This window comes from Dufourea novaeangliae, unplaced genomic scaffold (assembly GCF_001272555.1).
Source record: "Dufourea novaeangliae isolate 0120121106 unplaced genomic scaffold, ASM127255v1 scaffold162, whole genome shotgun sequence".
Taxonomy (NCBI): domain Eukaryota; kingdom Metazoa; phylum Arthropoda; class Insecta; order Hymenoptera; family Halictidae; genus Dufourea; species Dufourea novaeangliae.
The window spans coordinates 1,274,338-1,296,824 of NW_015374046.1; the positions used below are offsets into that span (position 1 = coordinate 1,274,338).

Below are 22,487 nucleotides of genomic sequence, written 5' to 3' on the forward strand. Positions count from 1 at the left end.
TTTGTAATTTTTCCATTGTGTATAATTTGTTCGAAATTAAACCTCCCTTCACCTTACATCACGGTCCTCCACGAACAACCTTGCGTATTTCTTTGAGATCTTCCTCTGTGCGTTTCACATGTCCTTGCTGTTTAAATCGAAGTTTCGTAATAAGTGTCACGTTACTTATTTATTCGTTGTTAATTCAATGCCATGGAATCTGCGAGCGATATTACGAGTAGACCAAAAGTTCAGACGTTGCAAGAAAAGTTGCAGAAGAAGTCCAGAGCGACACCAAGTGTATTTTGAACGAGAGGAAAAATTAAGTTGACGATTTACCCGATTACTGAAAATTCTTGTACCCTAGTGCAAAGAAAACATGCGATGATAAGAGTCGTACGTGAACGTACTCTGATAATGTTTAATGTGTCATTAAACTTAATACTTGGAGAAATATTCATTTTCTTGAGGATGAAAAGTAGGTGATTTTTTTTAGAGAGAAACTAAAAGACATTTTGATTTGTAACTGTGTTCGTACATTTATACATGTTTAAGGAAGATTCGTAGATTTTTATATTAAAAAAGTACAATATCGAAAAAGGTATAAGCTCGAACACGGATCCAGAGTTGCTTCGTGATTGCCATTTTATTTATAGTAATTAACCAATCGACTTGAGCGAACTTGACTTTACAATCCGAACCAGAATTACGAAAATATCTTTAATACTATTTTTTCAGTAACAAATTAAAGTTGAAACCATCGTCGAAAGATCGACATTTGTAATTTCGTATACTTTTACCTTTGCTTCGATAAGAGTGACCGCCGTACAGAATGCACAGATGAGTCTATAGATTACAAATGATTTTGAATTTTTTATTTTAGATAATTTAGAAAAATTTAATGCTCATGTTTTAGCTTATAATTCTTTAAATATTAAATTTCTTTTAATACTAAAATTTCGAAAATCTTTCTTAAGTATGGCTAAATCTATGAACAATGTTACAGATAAAAATGTACTTTAATGTCATTAAAAGTATTACCTATTTTTCACATTTAAAAGAAATGAATCTTCAGCTCCAGGGCAAGCAGAAATGAAATTTAGAATTCTACACGGTACTCGAATGATTCTTACCACCTTGGCCATATTACTGTCCAGGTATAAGCGGCACGAATCAGTCGAGCATTGGATACAGAATGTGTCGTGTATAGAAGCCACGTAGGTTCCGTTTTTATACATATGTAACTATGTAAGGTTGACGAACCAGTGAATGAACATTATGTATAAAAACGAATAAATTCAGTTATTAATACAAGCAAATGATTAAATATTGATTTTTTTTTTCAATTCCTTGTTTCATATTCAAATAATTTTCGCGCCACTATGGTTAGAAAAATTAATTTACTTAATATTGTTCATTCACTCTGGTGCAATCGCTGTATTTCTTCTTTTTACTTAAAAAAGTATAGATCATGAAAAATCTCATTTTCGTGGACTAAATATCTATTAATATTACCATTTAAAATTGTACTTTAATTGTTACAAAATCTCTCTAGTGTTCATTCATCGGTGCACTTACCCTATATGTACAATTCGAAAAACAGAAAATCAATGGATGGATGTACAGCAATGTTTCGTTAACTTTAAGCCGCCGGACTTGTTACAATGATAATTACGAAAATCGTTGGAAAATAACCTTTGTTCTCCACGTGTAACCATCAAGCAACGAATAGAACGAAATGTGTTCTACAAATACTCATAAATAAGCAACGTTGAGCACAATTTTATTCGAATAGCAAAAATCACCGAAGACTATCTTCTCGGTTGTCAGCGGCAAGCTTTTGTTCGAATAAGGGAAAATCGATTTTATCCGAATAAAAATTCTGTTCAATTTTGTTACAAAACATTTTCTTTGTACATGTTATACGTTATAACGACGCCATAAAAATGTCATTTTCCCGTTGAGTTTTTTCATCGGGATATCGCATTTTGCCTAGAGGTATTATGTTCCTTCTTCGTTACCTATGGACGTAGCCAACTTTTCAATCATTTAATTCTATACTTTTGCTCAATATTTACTTACGTGTGTTTCTTAAAGGTAACCCTTTATTTTATAAGACGTAAGAACGATGCGTATGTTCGGTTCTTGTGCTACCAACAATTAACGAGCTATGTGGAATTCAATTAATTAAGATTAGAGTTGCCAGCTTTGCGTATCGCGAAAACTGAAGATCACGAGGGAAACGGAAAAATTGTAGTGTGTAACGGGTATCGAGGTGTCCGATATAAGTCTGAATTTCCAAGGGTTAGCTGAAGATATTATTTGTAAAATTCAGCCGAACAAATAATATTTTTGTAAAATATTGTTGTAAAATTGTCGGTTAAAAAAGGTAGAGAAACGGTGAAATTAACTGGAACTTGGAGCACCGAGCGGCAGCGGTGGGTACGCAAAATACGCATGGTATAATACAAGTATATATACATATATACATGTGTATTATACACGTATATTACGGTGATCCGAATCATACTGTAATTTACCTACGCAAATGACAGATGGCCGTATGGTGGAGGTATTTTTCAAGCGTGACTGAGATTTTTGACTTTTGCACTATGGCTGTTACAAGTCACATATGCCATATAATACTATCTATTAATTTTGCCATACAATGAAACAATTATAATTTTAATAATTTTACAGACAGAATATAAAAATTCTTTGCATAAGTGAGGTGGAATTTCTGTGCTCCTTGTCAATAATATAATTAGCATTAATTAGTAAATTGAAAATTGCACCTTCCATTGTTTGCTATTATAGTTGCAACATAAAATATACAATAATAATAACTTTAATACTTAACAATAGAAAACAACTTAAAACCACCGAAAATTTCACTTTAAATAATTCTTATTAAAATTTTTTTTATGTTATAATACCTTACTTAGATTACGATAAAGTAAGTTTATTTTATGACTTTGGTTATGTTAATATTTTATTACTTGTGTAATTTATGTGTAATGTACACGTAACATAAATAACTTGGTTTCATGGAGACTTACCCATCACTGCTAAGCGGTCTCCTGCCAAAAATTGGAAAGATGGCAGCCCTAGGTATTTGTTAACACATTGTTGTGCGCTCAAAAATATTCCAATACGCTCGTTACCTACAATTAGATGGTAACAAAAATCATTTTTCAATGCGTCCGTCGCAAATTAAATTTGCTGTTGTCATAGGTTGAAGCTCATGTTACAAACGGATCACGTTGATAATGACTACCTATACAGACAATTTTCGAATCGACGTAATTAATGATTTTACACCGGAGCATTCGAAACTTGAATATTTCGTTAACTTATTACAACTACTGACATCACAGTGGCACCGACATCGATCATCAGATTGTTTTCGTCAGACGTCGGCCGATTTGATTGGTCACTGAGGCCACGCAGTGCTTCCCAATACGTTGAAAAGTTCAGCCGATCTCGAGCGTCGGGCGAATCGCCCGATATCATTGCCACTCAGAGTTGGGCAAAATTTTTATCTAAATAACAATTTCGAATAATGAATAAAAGATAAACAAATTTTATTCGTCATTCGAAGCTCGAATAACGAATAAAGATAAAGTATCTTTTATTCGAACAGTTATTTAAATAATTTTTTATCGAGATAATGCCAATCTCTGATGCTACTGTAACCACAGCCTAAGCGAAAAACGTTACCACTTGTGTTAAATATTTAATACACTGTTGCACGGTTCATTGTCGTTTTTTCAACTGAACAACTTTCTTCGTGTCATTCGATTAATTCACAACAGTACGGTACATTTTTACAAGCATCAATAATAGTTCTTTCACTGTATTTTGCATTTGAGTACTCTTCGACTGTAACAGGAAATATTCGAGTTTCGAATCGACATTTTCAAATTGGACACACGCTTACCTCTTCCCCTCTCTCGTCTCGATGAAATACCGAGTTTACGATAAGTTTTGTTAAACATGGCCGAACAGCCACAAAACAGATAATTATTGTTCCGATGTTACAAGTTCTTATAGGCAAATACGTATATAGCAAATCGTTGTTTTACTATTATATAATAATATAATACAACCCCTTGTACATAAGCAGCGCCGGATCAAGGGGGGTCTAGGGGGGGGGGTTGTAGCTCCGGGCCCCACGTTCTAGGAGGGCCCCGTTCTGAAACTTCCATTTCGTTACGATTAAATGTTATTTAATTTTATTTAAAATAAACTTAAATTTTCGATCGTTTCAAAAGATTCTTCGTTTTCAACCAAGGGGGCCCCCGAAAATCTGATGGCCCTGGGCCACAAAAAGTCTTAATCCGGGCCTGTATATAAGTTTAAATATATGAATATCTGGTTCATGATGTGTATGTTATCCTCCGAATAATCATATTTTTCACCCGTTTCCTATTTTTATACTTTCCTGAAAAAAATTACAAATTCTCAAGTCTCTAAATTTATTTTCCGTTGTATTCATACTTTATTAAATGTTTTACGTTCAAAATAAGCTGCTTTCGACACTCCCGAAAATATATATATTATAAATGATAATTTTTCTCTTTACAGTACATTTTTTTAATTTTATTATCTTTCAGAAATACGTTGTAATTATTTATAATCTTTCAATATTTATGAGAATATCCAAACATTCAGTAATTGCTCTATTGTATGCAAAAAATGTAAAAAGTTATACAGACTCATTTCGATTATCGTCTAGCATGTTCAAAACAATTATTGTCCAGGCGTTTATAATCTCGAACTGTTTACTGGGAGATGTAATCGTTGCGAAAATAGTCACGTTTGCTGGTCATAACGGTTTTAAAATTGAGTAATAGTATTATTACCGGCAATAAAATAATGCAGTTTATTTACTTAATAATATTTTAACCTATAATATACACAAAACCTCATAAACCTCGTTTTCATGATGTCTTTAACAATAATATTGTTCATTGTCATTTAGTCAGAAATTAAAACAAATAATGAATGCAATAAAAAAAAAACTTATTCCATGTGGGGCTCGAACCACGTTCAAAAACTTTTCAGTCGAACGCTAACCCCGTGCACCAATAACTCTTGGCATTCGGGTAAATACTTTAGAATATAACCTAGATAGCTTATGACGCCTTGAAGACGCCCATTTTATGGCTATTTTAAGTCTAAGGCGCCTTTAAGCCGTCTTCGAGGCGTCATTAGACATCATGTGTTATCTGAAAATGGGTGCAATATAATTATAATTGAGTTAATTTAACTTCTATAATTTGCATACTGTTTTCTGGATGTAGAAATTATATATATTAAACCGTATAATATTCTTACTTAATAAAGGTAATGCAGAAAATCAAAGTATAAATTACTTTTTTTACGGAAAAAACGTTGAAAAACTCGGTTTCTGGTTTTTGCAACTATGACGTACCTCACCAAAAAATCTGTAAAAAATTGAGGACAATACTTACGATAATATATTCTTACTGTAATTATGTAAATTTAGTTATGCTTTAAAACTTCAATAATAAATCCGTAGTTTTCAACATTTTTTATCGTTTTTAAGTTTCCAGAAGTAAGATTTTCAACTATAAAATCGGAACAAATTCTATAATACGTGCCTTGGTAGTTACCATCTATGAGATTTTTTACAGAATTTTTGCACATCATTAAATCGGGAAAATAGAGGAAAAACCGATCATTCGAATTTTCCTTATTACTACTCTCCTGGTCAAGATGGAGGGTTGAAAATTGGTGCAGGTAGTTTTTTTATAGTAAGCTATCGAATGGTCCATTACCAGTCAAATTCGGTCTAAGGGCACTTTTAATCCCCTTATCCGACTACTTATACCATGTGCTCAATCTCCACATGAAAGCACAAAGCAATGATAATGGTTTAATTTTAATCGCGAAAGTAATTTAATACATATATCATATTCAGTATTGTTATATTTTGTAAGGAAATGAAACCCAGATACACATGACGGCTTGTAGACCCTCATTTTACGGCTGTTTTAGGTCTGAGACGCCTTTAAGCCGTCTTCAAGGTGTCATGTGTCGTCTGGGTGGAAATCTTATATGCTGTTTTAAAAAATAAAAAAATCGTCAAGTTAAATATGATAGACATACAACGAAAATATACATCACGATTTAAATAACAGAAAAATCCAAGTTAGTAGTAACTATTTGTTGGTTAAAAGACTGATATAATATTGCGAGAAATCGTATTTTTTTCTGAATGTCTTAAATAGCCGCCTCTTTTAAATGCGATATATGTTTTCTATTGTGATCGTCGTATCGTTGCGCATTTCGAGATGGAACCTTACTGAAAAGAGGATTGATCGGGATTAAAAGATTTGTCGTGTGTTTAAATGTACGGTGCAATGACCAACAAATGAGCCAATCATCGATGCGCCATCAAAGAGTATAATTAGGTGAATACGGATATTTTTGTGGAAGAAACATTTGGAATTTCTGCAGCAGCTGATGCATGTACAAAGATGGCCTAGCTCAACACAAACAAATAGTGACCAGCGACGTGCTGGTTTTACAACTAGCTCTGCATATTTGAAGTAAGTGAATACGATTCATACATATAATATTAAGAAATCATTTCTTTTTCAAGATTATTTTTATATTTGTTTCGTACTCACTGTTCTGCCGAGTATAGGTCGGTGTTCGGACACCTGTCCTGACCTGCTCAATAAGATCTCTCATTTACATCGCATTTACGATAAAAATTATATTTCTTTCTGGTACAGATTTTCTTGTACTCACGTTTATAATTGCGTTAATACGTCGTTCACTATTTTATCGAAGTTAGTTTGATAAATGATAAACTGTAAAATATATTGTCTTAAGTTTTAACATAAAAAAGGAAAGTCAACATTTATAACTGAAAGAAAGATTTTGTAAAATGTCCTTTGAAATTATCAAAGTATTGTTTTGTTACATACATTTACACAGATTTTAGTGACAATTTGTGATTTATTGTTACTTCAATTATTCTGTGTTTCTATTGTGACATTTTTTTATAGGCAGATGCTAATGAAGTTTAAATCATCATTCCCTTAAAAATGGCTTATGATCCACGTGATTTAAAATATTCATCAGAGATTCACAACCATCAACATAATCAGCCTAGTATGACTGGATACACATATCCTGCTCATACTCCACATCATGTTCAACAAACTGATGAAAATAGAAATGAGAACACTTGTGGAAATAAAGAAGTATGTCCACAGATAACACGTCAGTCTTCTGGAACACAAACTACTCAAAAAGTGGATGCAGCAACAATGACAGATCCTTTACAAATAGATTTTAAACTGACGTCTGAGTATTTAGCACGATGTTCTACTACATTAGGATTACCATATGTAAGTAAATACGAAGAGCATGGGCATAACTCTACCCATAATTGTCATGAAGTACGACCAAAAATTGAATATGAAGTTAAACCGCAATATATCAATGGTTAGTATTTACACAAAACTTTAATGGAGACTACATTTTCTTTAATATTCTCTTGGACCTCAAAGTAATAATTATAAATGTTACAGGTACATTAGTCTATCATTGTCCAGAATGCGCATACAAGTTTGAAGATCAGGATGCATTACATGAACATCTTGAAGATCATAGGCAACGACCCTATATTTGTGATATTTGTGGTGCAAGTTTAAAGCGCAAAGAACATTTGGATCGCCATAAACAAGGTCACAATAAAGATAGGCCTTATCAGTGTAATATGTGTTGCAAAGCATTTAAACGCAATGAACACCTTGCTCGTCATATGATTATACATTCAGGTAGCAAAAATCAAGTATGTACAGAATGTGGCAAAGCTTTTTATAGAAAGGATCACTTGAAAAAGCACTTGCAAAGTCATAATAGCAGCAGAAGCAAAACTCCAAATAGTTCTCAAAATAATCAGATTGGTCAAAATAGTGGCGAAGTTGAACAGTTTGCAATGATGATGAGGCAGGCTGGGCCCCCTCCATTTTCTATTTTGCGAACTTAATACACTTTTACCTTGATCTTGTATCAAGATCGTTTTATAATTTAGGCAATTTAAATGTAAGAGATTGATACAATGAGCTTTATTGGAGACACTTTCAGGAGATACAGGATAGTTGTTGATAGTTTTGAATTTTGCGGTTATATTAGTCATCAAATATTACCTGAAAATACGGTATAATATAAAACATAAGATATTCTTACAGATTTTATATTTCTTTTTTGAATACACTTCTGATATGTGCAATGTTCTTAAAGTATTTGTTAAGAACATTCAATAGATCAATTCGTGTCCCCAAGTTTTTTGGTTTTTCGGTAATTGACAAAAGTGAAGGCAATAAGGAATGCAAAAATTACATTTGAATTAATCTACTTTGTCTGAGAGAAATATTACAGCTTTTAAATATTTTCTGCTATGGTATAAAAAACTGAGCCAGACATTTTGTGAAATGTTTATTTGTTATTATGCGTGTAAACCGAAAATACATGATTTTGTTTCCTGCTGCATTAATGGCATCAACCTCTTGGATAATGTGCCTAAAGAAAGCAACACAATATTTGCACACAATGGAGAGTGACATGAAATTAATAATTAAGCGTAGTCTGTCATTTATGGAGATGTACTTTTTTATTTTTAGCAGGAAAGGAACATTGCAAATTATAATTTCAGGAAAAGTAATACATTTTAAAGAAATGTAGTTCTTTTAACAGTATACATTTTTTTCAAATACAGTTTGCAAATATACAATGTTAAAAATATCTGCATGACATAGACCGCTTTAAGAGATGAACTAGTTAAAAAATTAGTAATCTTTGTAAGACATAATTATGTAGGACATAATTATATAGGAAGGCATATTCAGGCCGAAACTGTAAGACATAATTATGTAAGACATAATTATGTCGGAAGGCATATTCAGGCAAGCGAGCGGTAAACAAAAATGCCGTCGAGGAGACCGCGTTGGAGCAACGCGACGGGATTTTGTTTGTTGTGTGAGGATTGCGTCGCCGGCCATACATTAAAAGAGATCGTCTAATAAATTATTATTTTATTTCGTTTATTACCATCTATTTATTTTCGGCCCCCCTTACATCTTATAAACCAGTTTTGCAGTGTTCCTTTACATTTGGAACTGAGATAGAATTCATTTCTATGACAGTAATATACAAATTACTATCAAGAGATGAATATGGAGGATAAAAATACGTTAACCAGTAATTTAATACTTATAGTTTATATAATGCATATGGCAGTGTGCATGTTATTGTATGTGTGTATATGTCAAAAGTGCATATAATATATACTACATGTTGTTATATTATATATTATATATTATGCGCACATTTACATATAATATTGTTACGTCGATTTTTCCCTTGTACATAATTTATATTTATTAACAACACTGACCATATATCGGCTTTATTACATAATGCTTCCAGAGTGTACATAATCGTACACACACGAAATATGGTAAAGAACCGTTTTGTTAATGGTTGTAGTAATCATGATTAAAATAATAAATGATTATTATATAAAATAGTAGATCTTTTTAATATGAATGTATACAATTATCCTTTTGAAAGTATTCCTCCATAGAAAACGAAAAGATTGACCCTTTTTGTGACATTCAAAAATTTAGCATGTCAAAAATGTTATCCTAAAATTATATACTGGAATTGTACAAAGTAATGGAATTAATTACATCAATTTTAGAGCAGCGCCCGTATAGAAAGATTATGTCTTTTAATTTGTTTAAGAAAATATCTCTCACATAAGTTAATTAATTGTTTTCGAATTATACATGCATATGTATAAAGTAGTTGCTTGTCTATTGAAATTTCTTAACACACAATTTTAATACTACATCCATATTAATAAAAATAATTTTAACATGTTTATACAAATTCAAATATTTACAGACTATTTGCAGAAATTGAAATTAAATAGAAAGGGTATAGCCGGATAAGGCAATGAAAATTGCTCTTGGACCCAATTGGACTGATGTTGAATTATTCCATAGTTTATCAGAAAAAAAATTTGTACCAATTTGCAATCCTTTATCTCGAGCAGGAGAGTAGTAACAAGGAAAAACCGAATTATCCATTTTTCCTCTATTTTCTATATTTAATCAATTTAATGGCATGCAAAAATTGTGTAACAAATCTGATAGATGGTAGCAGAGAGGAAATCTCGGATGGTAGTTACTAGGGCACGCGTTAGAGATTTTTCTCCGATTTTTTGGTTGAAAATCTTAGTTGTACAAAATTAAAACTGCTAAAAAATGCTGGAAAATGCGGATTTCTTATCGAAGGTTTAAAATGATTTAGATTTACATAGGTAATTACAGTAACAACATATTATGTATCATAAGTATTGTCCTGAATCTTTCCAGATTTCTTGGTAAGGTGTGCTGTAGTTGCAAAAATCAAAAATCGATTTTTTCCACGATTTTTCTGTGATTTTATGATATTCCTGTGATATTTGGACGATAGGTGTATTCTATATCTAGTCGGTGGTTATATCGTATACAGTGAAGGAATAATTAGAAGCAATGAAGAATAATGAATAAATTAATGATTATAAATTATAATCTACATGTTACCCAGCAAATCATTCTTTTAGAATTTCTTGTTTTTTCTACTGATTTTTACAAACACGAATAGTAATGTAATTCATCGTAAAATCATATTGAACACGTTTTTCTGTTTAAAGATCAAGGACTTACGATCGCAGTGAGCAAATTCGAATGATTTTAAATCACCGTTAGTGATTTTGACTAATAGACATATATGTATAATACGACTGCGCGGTCTTGTCTTATCATACGACTCTTATGGTAGGGATGAAGCGAGACCGAAGGACAGAAGTATCATTGGAGTAACTCCTTCCTTATTCGCACATTGCAGCCATTGCAGGGGCAGAGGGAGGGAAGAAAACGAATGGTGGTGGATGAGGAGAAGGAATGCTGCACGTAGGGATGAATCCAGATGAATCGATACAAGTAAATACGAGTACATTACTCGATACTTTTGTTTCTGTTTGTTTCAATACTGAGTAAACTAGGTAAATATAATTTAACCGATTTAACCTAACCTATGTTTTTATATTTATTAAATAAAAACCACCAATTTTCTTAAAAAAGATCCCTAAATTATCAAATAAAGTGTCAAGTTTTCAGTTTTCATTTTTGTTCTGTAAATATACCTATATCTTAAAAAATATACTTTCGACATTATGCTTTTACTAACGTGTTGTGGGAAATGTATATATTACCTATCTAGTAAATGAATATCAGTCCTAGTTAACCCCTTGGCCTATAATCACGAGTGAGACTCGTGGTAAGGAATTTGTGCCATAAGCGAAAACCATGAGTCTGACTCGTGGTAAGGAATTTGTGCCATAAGCGAAAACCACGAGTCTGACTCGTGGTGAGGAATTTGTGCCATAAGCGAAAACCACGAGTCTGACTCGTGAGAAATTTATGCATAAGATGCCGCGTATTATTATTTGAACCAGCGATTGGAGTTATTTCACATCGAGTATCTTTCCTTGGAATGTAACATCAGTATTTTGTTTTTATCATTTGTTTCTGACAAAATTGGATAATCTCTTACTTTAGTTCAGCGTAAGGCTTCGTTACGTTCACACGTTACAAATATAATTCCCTAAAAAGAAAAAAAAAATTCTTATACCCATCATGCCAGCAAAAAGAAAATCTAATGTTGATGGTAGTGGAGAGAAGTGTGGTACTATTACCGATTGTGATTCGGTAGATCCTTTTGAATATGATAGTGAGGACAGTGATATTATGGTTCCTGTAAGAAAACGTCCACGAAGATTAATAATTGAAGATGACTCCGATGATGAAGACAGCATTTATCAGCAATTATCGGAGCAATGGTTTTGGGAAGAAAAAAATAACAAGCCAAAAATCTGGAAGTATATACAAACTCCTGGCATAAGAGCAGCAATTTTAGACCAATTAGGTGGAAGTAAAAGAGAGTTAGACTTTTTTAATATAATGTTCGACAATGTGTTTTGGGATAATATTGTCCAGGAAACGAATCGGTACGCAGAAAAAATAATAAGCTATAAACATACAAGAAAGATAATTGATGAAACTTGGATCCCAGTAGATTGCAACGAAATTAAAATATACTGTGCATTATGCATAATAATGGCTCAAGTAAAAAAACCAAAAATCCAGATGAACTGGTCTAAAAGAGCCATTATAGAAACACCTATATTCAGAAAAAGTATGCCACTGAGAAGATTTTTGCAAATCACTAGGTTTCTCCACTTTGCAAATAACGATGTGACTGGCAACAGGAATAAATTACGTAAAGTGAGACCTGTGATAAACTATTTTAATGAAAAATTCAAAGACGTATATGTAATGGAAGAAAATATCGCGATCGATGAATCGTTGATGAAATTTAAGGAACGCATGTCTTGTAAACAATTCAATCCCTCGAAAAGGGCGAGATTTGGGATTAAATTTTATAAACTGTGCGAGTCAGCATCGGGCTACTGCTATAATTTTAAAATATATTCAGGAAACGATAAAACAAATCCTGATTACAGTGCATCTAAAACTTTTGTGATGGAGTTATTGAAATCAATACTAAATAAAGGACATACCTTATATATAGATAACTGGTATTCTTCGCCGAAATTGTTTCTAACTTTGGTTAAAAATGGAATAAACGTTCTTGGGACAGTACGTTGCAATAGAAAAAATATGCCAGGAGATTTTGTTCAAGCAAAATTAAAAAAAGGGGAATGCATAATAAGAAGCTGTAATGGCATACTATCGTTGAAGTGGAAGGACAAACAAGATGTCCATATTATTTCAACAAAGCACGAAAGTGCAGAAATGATTACACAAAACGAAAGTCACCTAAACCCTACTTTCAAGCCAAGATGTATTGTTGATTACAATGAGGGAATGATTGGTATTGATCGCCATGATCAGGTATTAGCGAGTTTCCCTATTATGAGAAAATTCGTGAAGGGATACCGAAAAATCTTTTTTTACATATGTGATATGGCACTTTTGAATTCATATATTCTGTACAACAAAAACAGTATGGCAAAGAAACAGAATTACAGTGAGTATAGACTTCGAATAGCTGAAGGATTATTACAAACCGTGCCATCGCAAAATTATAACAGACAAGGACCATTATCGAACGGAAATATACCAATGAGGCTACAGGCGCAACATTGAAGTCACTTTCCGAAACATATAGATCCCACGCCATTGAAAAAAAATTCAACAAGAGCTTGCAAAGTATGTACGAAACATAAGAAAAGGAGTGAAACCACGTGGGAATGTAAAAACTGTCGAGTTGCGTTACATGTACCTCATTGTTTTGAAAGATATCATGCAGTTGAACACTACTAATTTTCATTAAATTAACTAAGTATTAATTTACAAATTGCTATTGATTCATTATCCACTTTGAAATAATAAATTGTTTTTGTTAACTGATCAATTGATCATGATTACGCCCTAGACGTCTTAAAAATACTATTTGTCCCCAAACGTTGTTTATTATTTCACAATTCCTTTCGTTGCCCCGAAATATACATGTCATAAGAAGTATACATTTTGCGCCAGTTCGGGCATACGGCTGAACAGCTAAATGGCACGGCCACCGACCGACCTTCTTGTTTACTACGGCTCGCGCGTTCAGCAGATAGCGTATAGGCCAAGGGGTTAATGAATATATTATATTCAGTTCATACTTCTACTAACGCAATTCTATTTTCTTCTGTAAATGCATACATTGACTATTTAGTAAGTGTATACATTTACTAAACTGCACATTTTTACAGTGACATATACAGCATACAGAAATATAAAGCAACGGATTATTATACATACAAGTTATACAACCATGAGGAATGTGTTCTGGTATTACAAATAATCAAAATATTTCGTCAGTTTGAGCAGATTTCACCTTTGCTGTAATGAACTAGTCTGTGTGTCTGTATAGATAAAAAATGTTGTTCTTCTTCAAGTGGAACTTTTTGAAATACCTACTTATTTTATTCGGGCATTCTATATCACAGTACCAGTATAGTAAATTTTAACCCTTTGCACGTGGAATTTCCTAATTCCCCATATATTTTATCCCTTCAGAGGGGATAATCGAGTGTTAAGGGTTAATGTTGAAATAACAGTAAAAGCTATTACTGCAAATGTTTATGCAGACTCAGTTTTAAAAATTAATTTATAAAACTGAAAATTAGATAAAAATTTATTCCTTATGATAGGAATTGTATAATAACAATAATAATAATAATAATAATAACACAAATATAAATGAAATCATTATATTTACTTTATTGCATTTTACAGGTTCAAAAATGCTACAAGTGCATAAACATCTCAGTCTATTTATTACATATATGAGGAATGTAAATGTCAGTGACACCAGTAACTGATTTTATTATTGTAGTCAATAGTAATAAATGATTTTCTCATTAGAAATATTTATGAAGGTTAACTGTAAATTTATAATCATATGTGCTTCATTGCCCTTAATAATTTCATTTAATATTAGTTACCTGCATATTGATTGATGTAAATAGCATGTTTTTCAACATGATATATTCTAAATATTTGATTCAGAGCAAGCGAAATTTCAGGATCACTCATCCACACATTTATTGATGTTGGAGATTCTAGCATAGATAAATATACTAAAAATAACATGTATATCGTTTAACTCTAGTGAATAATGATGTTCCTATTTATATTATTACAATTCTTTTTGTACCTAAGAGCATTTTAGGATTTGTAAGACTAAGCTGAATATGTGGACTATTCATGATTGCTTTATAGACTGCATTATCAGGATTAAGACCTTCACCTAAATCTTGTAAACTGCGCCTCCGTTCACCAAGCAACCATTCACACTGAAAAACAGAATATTTTAAATATAAAATTCGAATAAAGTAACATCATGTTACTCACTGCATTAGTTTGATCATTTCCAGTAACTTTCAGTGCATCAATAATATTCTTTTCATCGAATCCCATTTCTAAAAGTAACTGTATTGCCTTAGGATTAGGTTTAAAGTCCATTTTTTTGTAATGATGGAAACTTTCTAGTAGAAGATCTACGATGCTGACTAAGTTTCCATCTTTCTTTAAACTTTGATTTTCTATATAATTGACAATTTATTTACATATAAGTATGAAATATGATTATGCACCGAGTTCTAAGTTTTAGTACTATTATTCACTAGTTTTGTCAACTGTGTATTGCTATATTGTACAGAGATTAAAAATTATATTTGGTTACTAGACGGGTACCTTCAAGTAATTCTGTACACGTATCCTTGAAAGATTTTTTTCTGGTACCAATAGATGAACTGGGGTCAGCAACATATTTATCATTGCCAGTTTCAAAAGTTAGTAAGTCTAAATCACTGTCATCTTCATTGTTGCCATCATCTTCTAAATCATTTTGATGGTCTATTAACCACTCCAATGCTTCTGTTACATTTGATCTATAATAAATTATAATACTTTACTTACAAATACAAAACCAAGTGATACAGTGTTGTACATAAGTTTCTTAGTTTTCTTAATTATTAAAATAACTTCATTTTATAGTACAATTTTTTACAGTAACTTATACATCATATGTACATTATATTAGTAAAAATTACTTACATTATCAGACATATTTTATGTAAATTATTCACAAACTCAATGATATGTACATACTTTTTCAAATGTAGAGCTTTTAAAACTTTCTTATGAGAGTAGCCCATTTCCATAAGGGTTTTTACAGCATTTGGATCAATAGTTGGTTTACACCTTGTTTTTAACTTCTCTTTTAACATTTCATATGACTTTTGTGCTTCTGGACTATACATTAAAATTTTTGCTGATGCTTTTACAAGTGATATTAAAATTTGTTCTATTTCATTCTGTACCTACAAAGTAAAATATGAAAGATAAGTTTCTTTTGTATGAAAAAAAAAAGTATTACAGTTATATATATTTACATTTGCAGGACATTTTATGGATGAAATGGGTCTAGGTGGATTAATTATAGGTAGACTACTAGTTTCTTGTAATATTACTTCCTCATTTGGACCTTTCAAATCTTCTTCAGTCAAATTTTCTTTAACAAGCACTGGACGGATTTCTACTAACATTAATATGTCTAAAACAGAGTATTTTATATTAGCGTCTTTATAGTTTTCAATTTATCTTGATGATTATTGTTAGATAAACATAAATAGAGCAAATATTATATTTTCAACTAGATGCTTCTGATATTTGAAAATAATTTTATAACTTGCTCAATTACACATGCAATGCATTTACAAGTTTTTTTAACCAAACAATTATTCTCTATCACTTTTGTAATTTTCCATTATAAATATTGACTTGATAATCTGCTCAGTTGTGTTTATTAAAGTCCAACTTTTATTTTATACAAAAACAAAATACAGATTATTATATAAAACGATTTTTTATGTTATGTCTTGAGAGTTCTTGAAGTCAAATGATTTTTATCAGATATATGTCTTGTTATAAATAATAATTCTGCTTTCTCTATGTATGAATTAAATATACATATGTATATTTAAGTTGAGATATTACCATGTTCATTAATTTGCTCGTCGTGTATATTATTATCATCTGTAAGCTGTTTAAATTTAGTTGAATGTATTAAATGGAATTGAGATGGTAGTTTGGTCTTATCATGGCCATAAAAATGCTTTATTACAATTGTCTTAGTTTTCTCAATTGTAAAATCTGGTTTTACTGTAATATTTGCAACATTACCTTCAAGGCTAAATAAAATACAATTAATTATTTATCAATAACTTTTAATTATTATTTATTATATTTAAAGATATTGTACCTTATAATGTTAATTGAAAGACTTTTGGTTGATATGGGAAGTGCCATAAGTATTGTTATTTCTTTGAAAATTCTCAGATTTGTTAGCAACAAATACCAAAGATTTCTTTCACTTCAACTTGATAGACCAGGCTCTTACAATAAACTTCCTACATTTGTGGAAATATGACATACAATACATAGTACAAACATATAATCAGTATTTCTGCTTTAACTACTTAAATATAATATTTGAAAACTAAAATCAATACGTTGTACTTCTTTCGTACATTATACACCAAACATAATTAAAAAAATTTTTATTTTGTATTCAAGTAACATATCACACATGGAAAACTTATTAAATTAATATTCAAATAAGAATTCGTGTTTAGATCTGCTTTTATACAATAACAGAGGTAAAACAGAAAGTACTGAACCAAATGTGAAATGTAAAACAATCACTGTTTCGAATTATACCGAATACAAATAATTATTTATGAATCTTTTTTTCGAAAATTACGATGATTAATTTACATTTTTTTATTAACACTACACGCAATTTTACATAATAGTAGGAGATAGTAGGCGGGGTATGGATACTCAATGTAGTATTTTGTTAACGTGGCGAGTACCCTCTAGCGGACTGGTTTATCAATTAAATTGCTATAGACTACTCGATACGAGTCCTTTTTTGCGATACCTATTTGGTATGGCAACGGTACTTATCGATACCAAAAGTACTCGGTATCGAAACAAAAGTATTGAGTAATGTATTTACTTGTATCGATTCATCCCTACTGGAGGGCGATGAGGAGTAGGAATGCTCTACTACAGCCGTAGGAGAATCCCCCACTAACAGCTCCATTAAAACGAGAGAAAAGTTACTCCAGTTATTGTCTTCTCTTTCTAGTGCTGACTTCATCCTTACCATAAGACCGCGCAGTCTATTATATATGTCTGTATATGTCTATGGTCCAGCCCTGGTTTTCGGAAACAAGTGTGGTAATAAGTTTGACTCCTCCGTGAAGCGATTTTAAAAATAATCGCGGAGAGGTTGCTCATTCTCAATAAAGAATCCATTTTTTACAATAATTTCAAATACAATTTCATCTGTACAAAATGGTAAGCATTCTGTAGTTAACATTCATTTGAATGTATACGTTAGAGGTTACGTTTCACACGTGAATTTTACTTATATCTAATTAAATGTATATCACTTTGAAAGTTTACAAAAGATAGATAAATTTATTTTTCTAATAATTAATATTTTTTGTACAGGCTGATGAAGTTAATCCAAGGGCATACCCTTTAGCAGATGCTACTTTGACTGCAAAAATCTTGAATTTGGTACAACAAGCAATGAATTATAAGCAGTTAAGGAAAGGAGCTAACGAAGCAACAAAAACATTAAATCGTGGCCTGTCAGAATTCATTGTAATGGCTGCAGATGCAGAACCTTTAGAAATTCTATTACATTTGCCATTATTATGTGAAGATAAGAATGTTCCATATGTATTTGTTAGGAGTAAACAAGCTTTAGGACGTGCTTGTGGAGTATCTAGACCTATTGTTGCTTGTTCTGTCACAGTTAACGAAGGTTCACAACTAAAACCACAAATTCAAGCAATACAACAAGAAATTGAACGACTTTTAGTCTAAGTTTGTACCTGATTTGAAGCTTCTTTAAATTCCGACTTTATATTACAGTACATATATTTTTTGACATAAAATTTAAAATACTTTTAGAAAATAAGCTACATATAATTCACATAATGCGATATATGTATCAATTTCATTAATAAATATCTAAATGATAAATATCATTTACAAAATTAAATAATGTATAATAAATATATAATCTAACAATTAAACAATTTTGTATTATTAACTCTTTACAATGTGACTCGAAGTCGTGTACATATAAATTCATACCATTGTATAACATTCATGAAAGTACATCATTCAGAAAAATAAAAGTTTCTTTTTGTTAAAAATGTGTGCATTAACGCAATGCTAGACAATGTCTCTCAGTAAGGATGCCAGAAATGACCCCAAATGACCCCCTCGAATTAATGAATTTTGTAAAAAATATGAGTCTTGTCTTAAGTAGTCTAAGAGACCTTATAGTAATCAGAAACTGTGCATAAAACTACTTTTATGGAATACAATAATTAAAAAGTTATAGAGAAGAAATTTGTTCTTATGTTTATTATATTTACATACGTATATATACTTAATTATTATATGACTATTTACTGTGTAGTTTTTCAATACAAATACTGAGCTGTTGAAGACGATGTAATAAATGTCGCATATTAGCACTTGAATGTCGAAGACCCGATTGTTCTCCACTGATATCTTGTCTTTGACCTAACTCAAAGTGAAGCCTAGCTAATCGTTCTTGTTGTTCCCGTATTTCTGTCATTTGCTCCATACTACAATCTTTGCCTAAATTGAAATTATACAGTTTAGAATAGTGTTTTGCCAATAATATAATATAATTGACTATAAAATATAAATTTGACATACCAAATGCACGTAAATTACCACTATGAAAATCTTCGAGAAGTTGTAATAAAGCCTGCTCCATACGTCGAACATCAGGAACCTCTGATAAAAAGCAATGATGTTTGCATGGCGCCATACCTTTATTTTATAATACCAAAAAACAACTAAAGAGCGGGTAAATGTAGAAAATAAATAACTCTAAACTTATAATAAAATATAGTATAATGCAAAAACTAATGTGAATCATTATGAAGTAGTGTAATACAAAAATGATATACTGTATATTGCTTGAAATAAAGTTAATATAAAGATATTAGTTTTTAAAGACAAAGAAAAACAATATAGTCAATGAGAGAATAATGCAGTATCACATATTCATGTAAAAGAAGCACGAAGTAAAGAAACGCAAATTAAAAAGGAAATAAGTTTCAATATAAACAGAAAAAATGAAAATACTAAAAACACATAGGAAAAGCATAAAAGAAAATCAATTCCCTGAAGAAAAGAAGAAAAACAGAACAATGGCAGATTACTAGCACCAACTAGATTTAATGGAATGTAGTAATACCTTCTAAGTGAAAACCTAAAGTTTATACATATTTACTCTTTATGTTATTCTCAGAGCATTCCCCTCATCATTGTGATAAGGGTTCGTAACATAGGTTCTAAGCTATATAAAGTAATAGATGTAGACACTCAATAACATACAAGATATTTAACAATAAAAATCACGTCTACTTAGATAATAGATAAAGTGACGTTAATTAATTAATTTCATTAATTTGTTAGTTTCCTTAACAACAGACTTGGAATTAGAGCAGTTCAATTTACTCAAGAATGTTTGGTCAGCACTGGGGGTAGATAATGTAAGATATATATGGTGCGCTACAATTCTGATTGGTCTAAATAAGAGGTAAATTTTAAAGTACTTCTGTACCTTATATGTATATTACCTTTATGTTGACGATTAAGTTTTGATGACTCTGGGCGAGTTGGTCGTTGTCTTTCCTTTTCATTCATGTAACTTAGACGAGACTGATTGCCATAATTTGAAAGATTCACAGCTCTGCCCGAAACCATAGATCCTTGACTTGTTGCTTGACCAGAACTTCCTTTACTAACAATTGGTGATATTTCCGTATTACTTTCCCATAGTACTTGTTGCTGAAATAATATTTTAAGCTGTACAGTATTTCATTGAAGAATTTATCCGTATAGTATAAAAACTAATTATTTATCTTTAGTATAATAAAAATTACAAAGACAGTAATATCTCGTATAACGCGGTTAATTGGTTTGAAAAAAATTTCTCACTATAAAAAATGACGTTAATCAAAACATTATTGCATGCAATGAATTATTTCTTGTATTTTATCAAATTGATACATTATCGGCCTTTAATTACGCTTTGTAATACCTTACCGACGTTCAATCATTTGCCCAAACAAATGAAAAACATCGACTCATACAGCCGTGCTAATAATCGTTTGTGTGTAGATTTGTTTCAAAAGTATTACAGTGATTCCTCGATGAATGCGACACAAACATCGATGTTATTTCCACTACTGGGAGGGTCCCCTTTTGGAATTAATCATACCAGAGTAAACAGAAGCTAAGCAGAGGCTCGGCTTCTGTTAAAAAATAAATTTATAAGGGGCTGAAAATCCTTCTGCCTTACCATGGTTACTCGGAAGCGGATCCGAGTACGTCGCACTCATCGAGACTTCACAAGTGTTGTGGCAAACTCTAAATGAACTAAAATCTTGTTATAGGAGACACTACTGTATTTACAGTAGCTAAGCATATTTAGCCAATTAGTTACTTTATTATATTCTTTATATGAAAACTATTTGAAGCTAGTATAAACTATATTAATTACCAATTTAAATTGGAAAGCAAAGGGACGAAAGTTTCCAGACATGTGGCTTAATTATGATAAATAATATAACATTTATTTTACTATAAATGTGTGTAACGTCACTTGTTAATATATTCAATGTCATAGCGATTTCACTGAATATCTTTCTATTCTTCGTATAATGTAACTTTTCAACAACTTAATCGTATACTATGTAACTTTTAATGGAGGTGAAAGAATAAACCAGTTGCATATGCATGTTGAGTACAGAATATCTCAAGCATACAAAGTCATTATGCGTGGCTGGAAACTTCTGTGAAGTACTTTCATAGTTAAAAATTACAAAATATACAAAAAAAACAATTAAAAAATGCGTACTGATACATGAGAACTATGTGTATCATTTTTATTTGGATGCTTTGACCTCGCTGGTGTTGAAGGTGGTGTTGCTTCTCCACCAGGACATAGTGGCTCTTCACATTCCTCTTCTTGAACTAACTGTTGCAGTTCACCACATCCAGGCTTTTCAGTCATTTTTATAAACCTTTTTGTAGTTATTAAGGTCTACTATTTTGATACTGTAATATGAGGTATATAAATTGTTTAGTACTTTTTGTAGTTATTAAGGCCTACTATTTTGATACTGTAATATGAGGTATATAAATTGTTTAGTACTTTTATAATAGCTTAGTACCTTTTTTCTTCACATTTTTGGTACAGTTCTGTAAAATCCCAATGTACAAATCTATAATGTATTTCAATTCAATATAACATGCACTTAAAAGCATATGCCTGTTGCTGTTTCTAATTTTATTAATTTCAAAAGATACAATTTATATACTTGGTGGACAATGTATAATAAATTTGTAAATTTTTTGGTGACTGCCAGAATCCTTTTTAAAACTTGGGATAACCCTTTTTACAGAAATTTGAGACAGGTAGACCACAAAGATTAATCAAGGGCATAGGAAGTCTACTTTTACGTAGCTTCCATTAGACTTATTGTACTACACATTTTTCTTTGTTTCTTGCACTGAACCTCACTAAACCCATGAACCCTAAACTCACTTAGTTCATTATATACCTACCTATGTCCAGTGATGCCAGGACGTGGGATTTTCTCCCACATGGGAGCCTTCGTGCGCATGCGCATGCTGACGTCACAGCTCGACGGCGGTTGTTTCCATGGATGTATCTATGTGCAACAGTAGGTACGCGTAAGGGGCCCTTCC

At 31.4% G+C, this 22,487-nt stretch overlaps 5 protein-coding genes across 6 annotated transcripts; 3 read left to right on the forward strand and 2 right to left on the reverse strand.

Moving 5' to 3' along the window:
• The first annotated feature begins 6,284 nt into the window (after nt 1–6,284).
• LOC107189769 (zinc finger protein 398-like) lies at nt 6,285–8,011 on the forward strand. The gene is made up of 3 exons (XM_015578384.1): nt 6,285–6,557; nt 7,023–7,464; nt 7,551–8,011. The coding sequence occupies exons 2-3, from the start codon at nt 7,062–7,064 to the stop codon at nt 8,009–8,011; spliced, it is 864 nt and encodes a 287-aa protein (XP_015433870.1). The 5' UTR covers nt 6,285–6,557; nt 7,023–7,061.
• Nucleotides 8,012–12,269: 4,258 nt separating this feature from the next.
• Nucleotides 12,270–13,241, forward strand: LOC107189666 (piggyBac transposable element-derived protein 4-like). The gene has a single exon (XM_015578249.1). The coding sequence runs from the start codon at nt 12,270–12,272 to the stop codon at nt 13,239–13,241; it is 972 nt and encodes a 323-aa protein (XP_015433735.1).
• A 1,338-nt stretch (nt 13,242–14,579) lies between these two features.
• Nucleotides 14,580–17,811, reverse strand: LOC107189667 (ubiquitin-associated domain-containing protein 1). Its single transcript, XM_015578250.1, has 9 exons — nt 17,747–17,811; nt 16,909–17,019; nt 16,644–16,837; nt 16,040–16,200; nt 15,756–15,967; nt 15,339–15,535; nt 14,997–15,187; nt 14,800–14,938; nt 14,580–14,722 (listed from the first exon to the last, which is right to left on the reverse strand). Exons 1-9 carry the CDS (start codon nt 17,809–17,811, stop codon nt 14,580–14,582), a joined length of 1,413 nt encoding a protein of 470 aa, XP_015433736.1.
• A 49-nt stretch (nt 17,812–17,860) lies between these two features.
• Nucleotides 17,861–18,667, forward strand: LOC107189742 (NHP2-like protein 1 homolog). The gene is made up of 2 exons (XM_015578354.1): nt 17,861–18,011; nt 18,168–18,667. Exons 1-2 carry the CDS (start codon nt 18,009–18,011, stop codon nt 18,546–18,548), a joined length of 384 nt encoding a protein of 127 aa, XP_015433840.1. The 5' UTR covers nt 17,861–18,008; the 3' UTR covers nt 18,549–18,667.
• Nucleotides 18,668–19,091: 424 nt separating this feature from the next.
• Nucleotides 19,092–22,358, reverse strand: LOC107189743 (coiled-coil domain-containing protein 28A). 2 transcript variants are annotated; one of them, XM_015578356.1, is made up of 5 exons: nt 22,344–22,358; nt 21,634–21,833; nt 20,351–20,561; nt 19,419–19,499; nt 19,092–19,337 (listed from the first exon to the last, which is right to left on the reverse strand). In XM_015578356.1, the coding sequence occupies exons 2-5, from the start codon at nt 21,787–21,789 to the stop codon at nt 19,138–19,140; spliced, it is 648 nt and encodes a 215-aa protein (XP_015433842.1). In that variant the 5' UTR covers nt 21,790–21,833; nt 22,344–22,358; the 3' UTR covers nt 19,092–19,137. The 2 variants fall into 2 exon arrangements, with proteins under 2 accessions (XP_015433842.1, XP_015433841.1); XM_015578355.1 differs by having other exon boundaries at nt 19,419–19,535.
• Between the last annotated feature and the right edge of the window lie 129 nt (nt 22,359–22,487).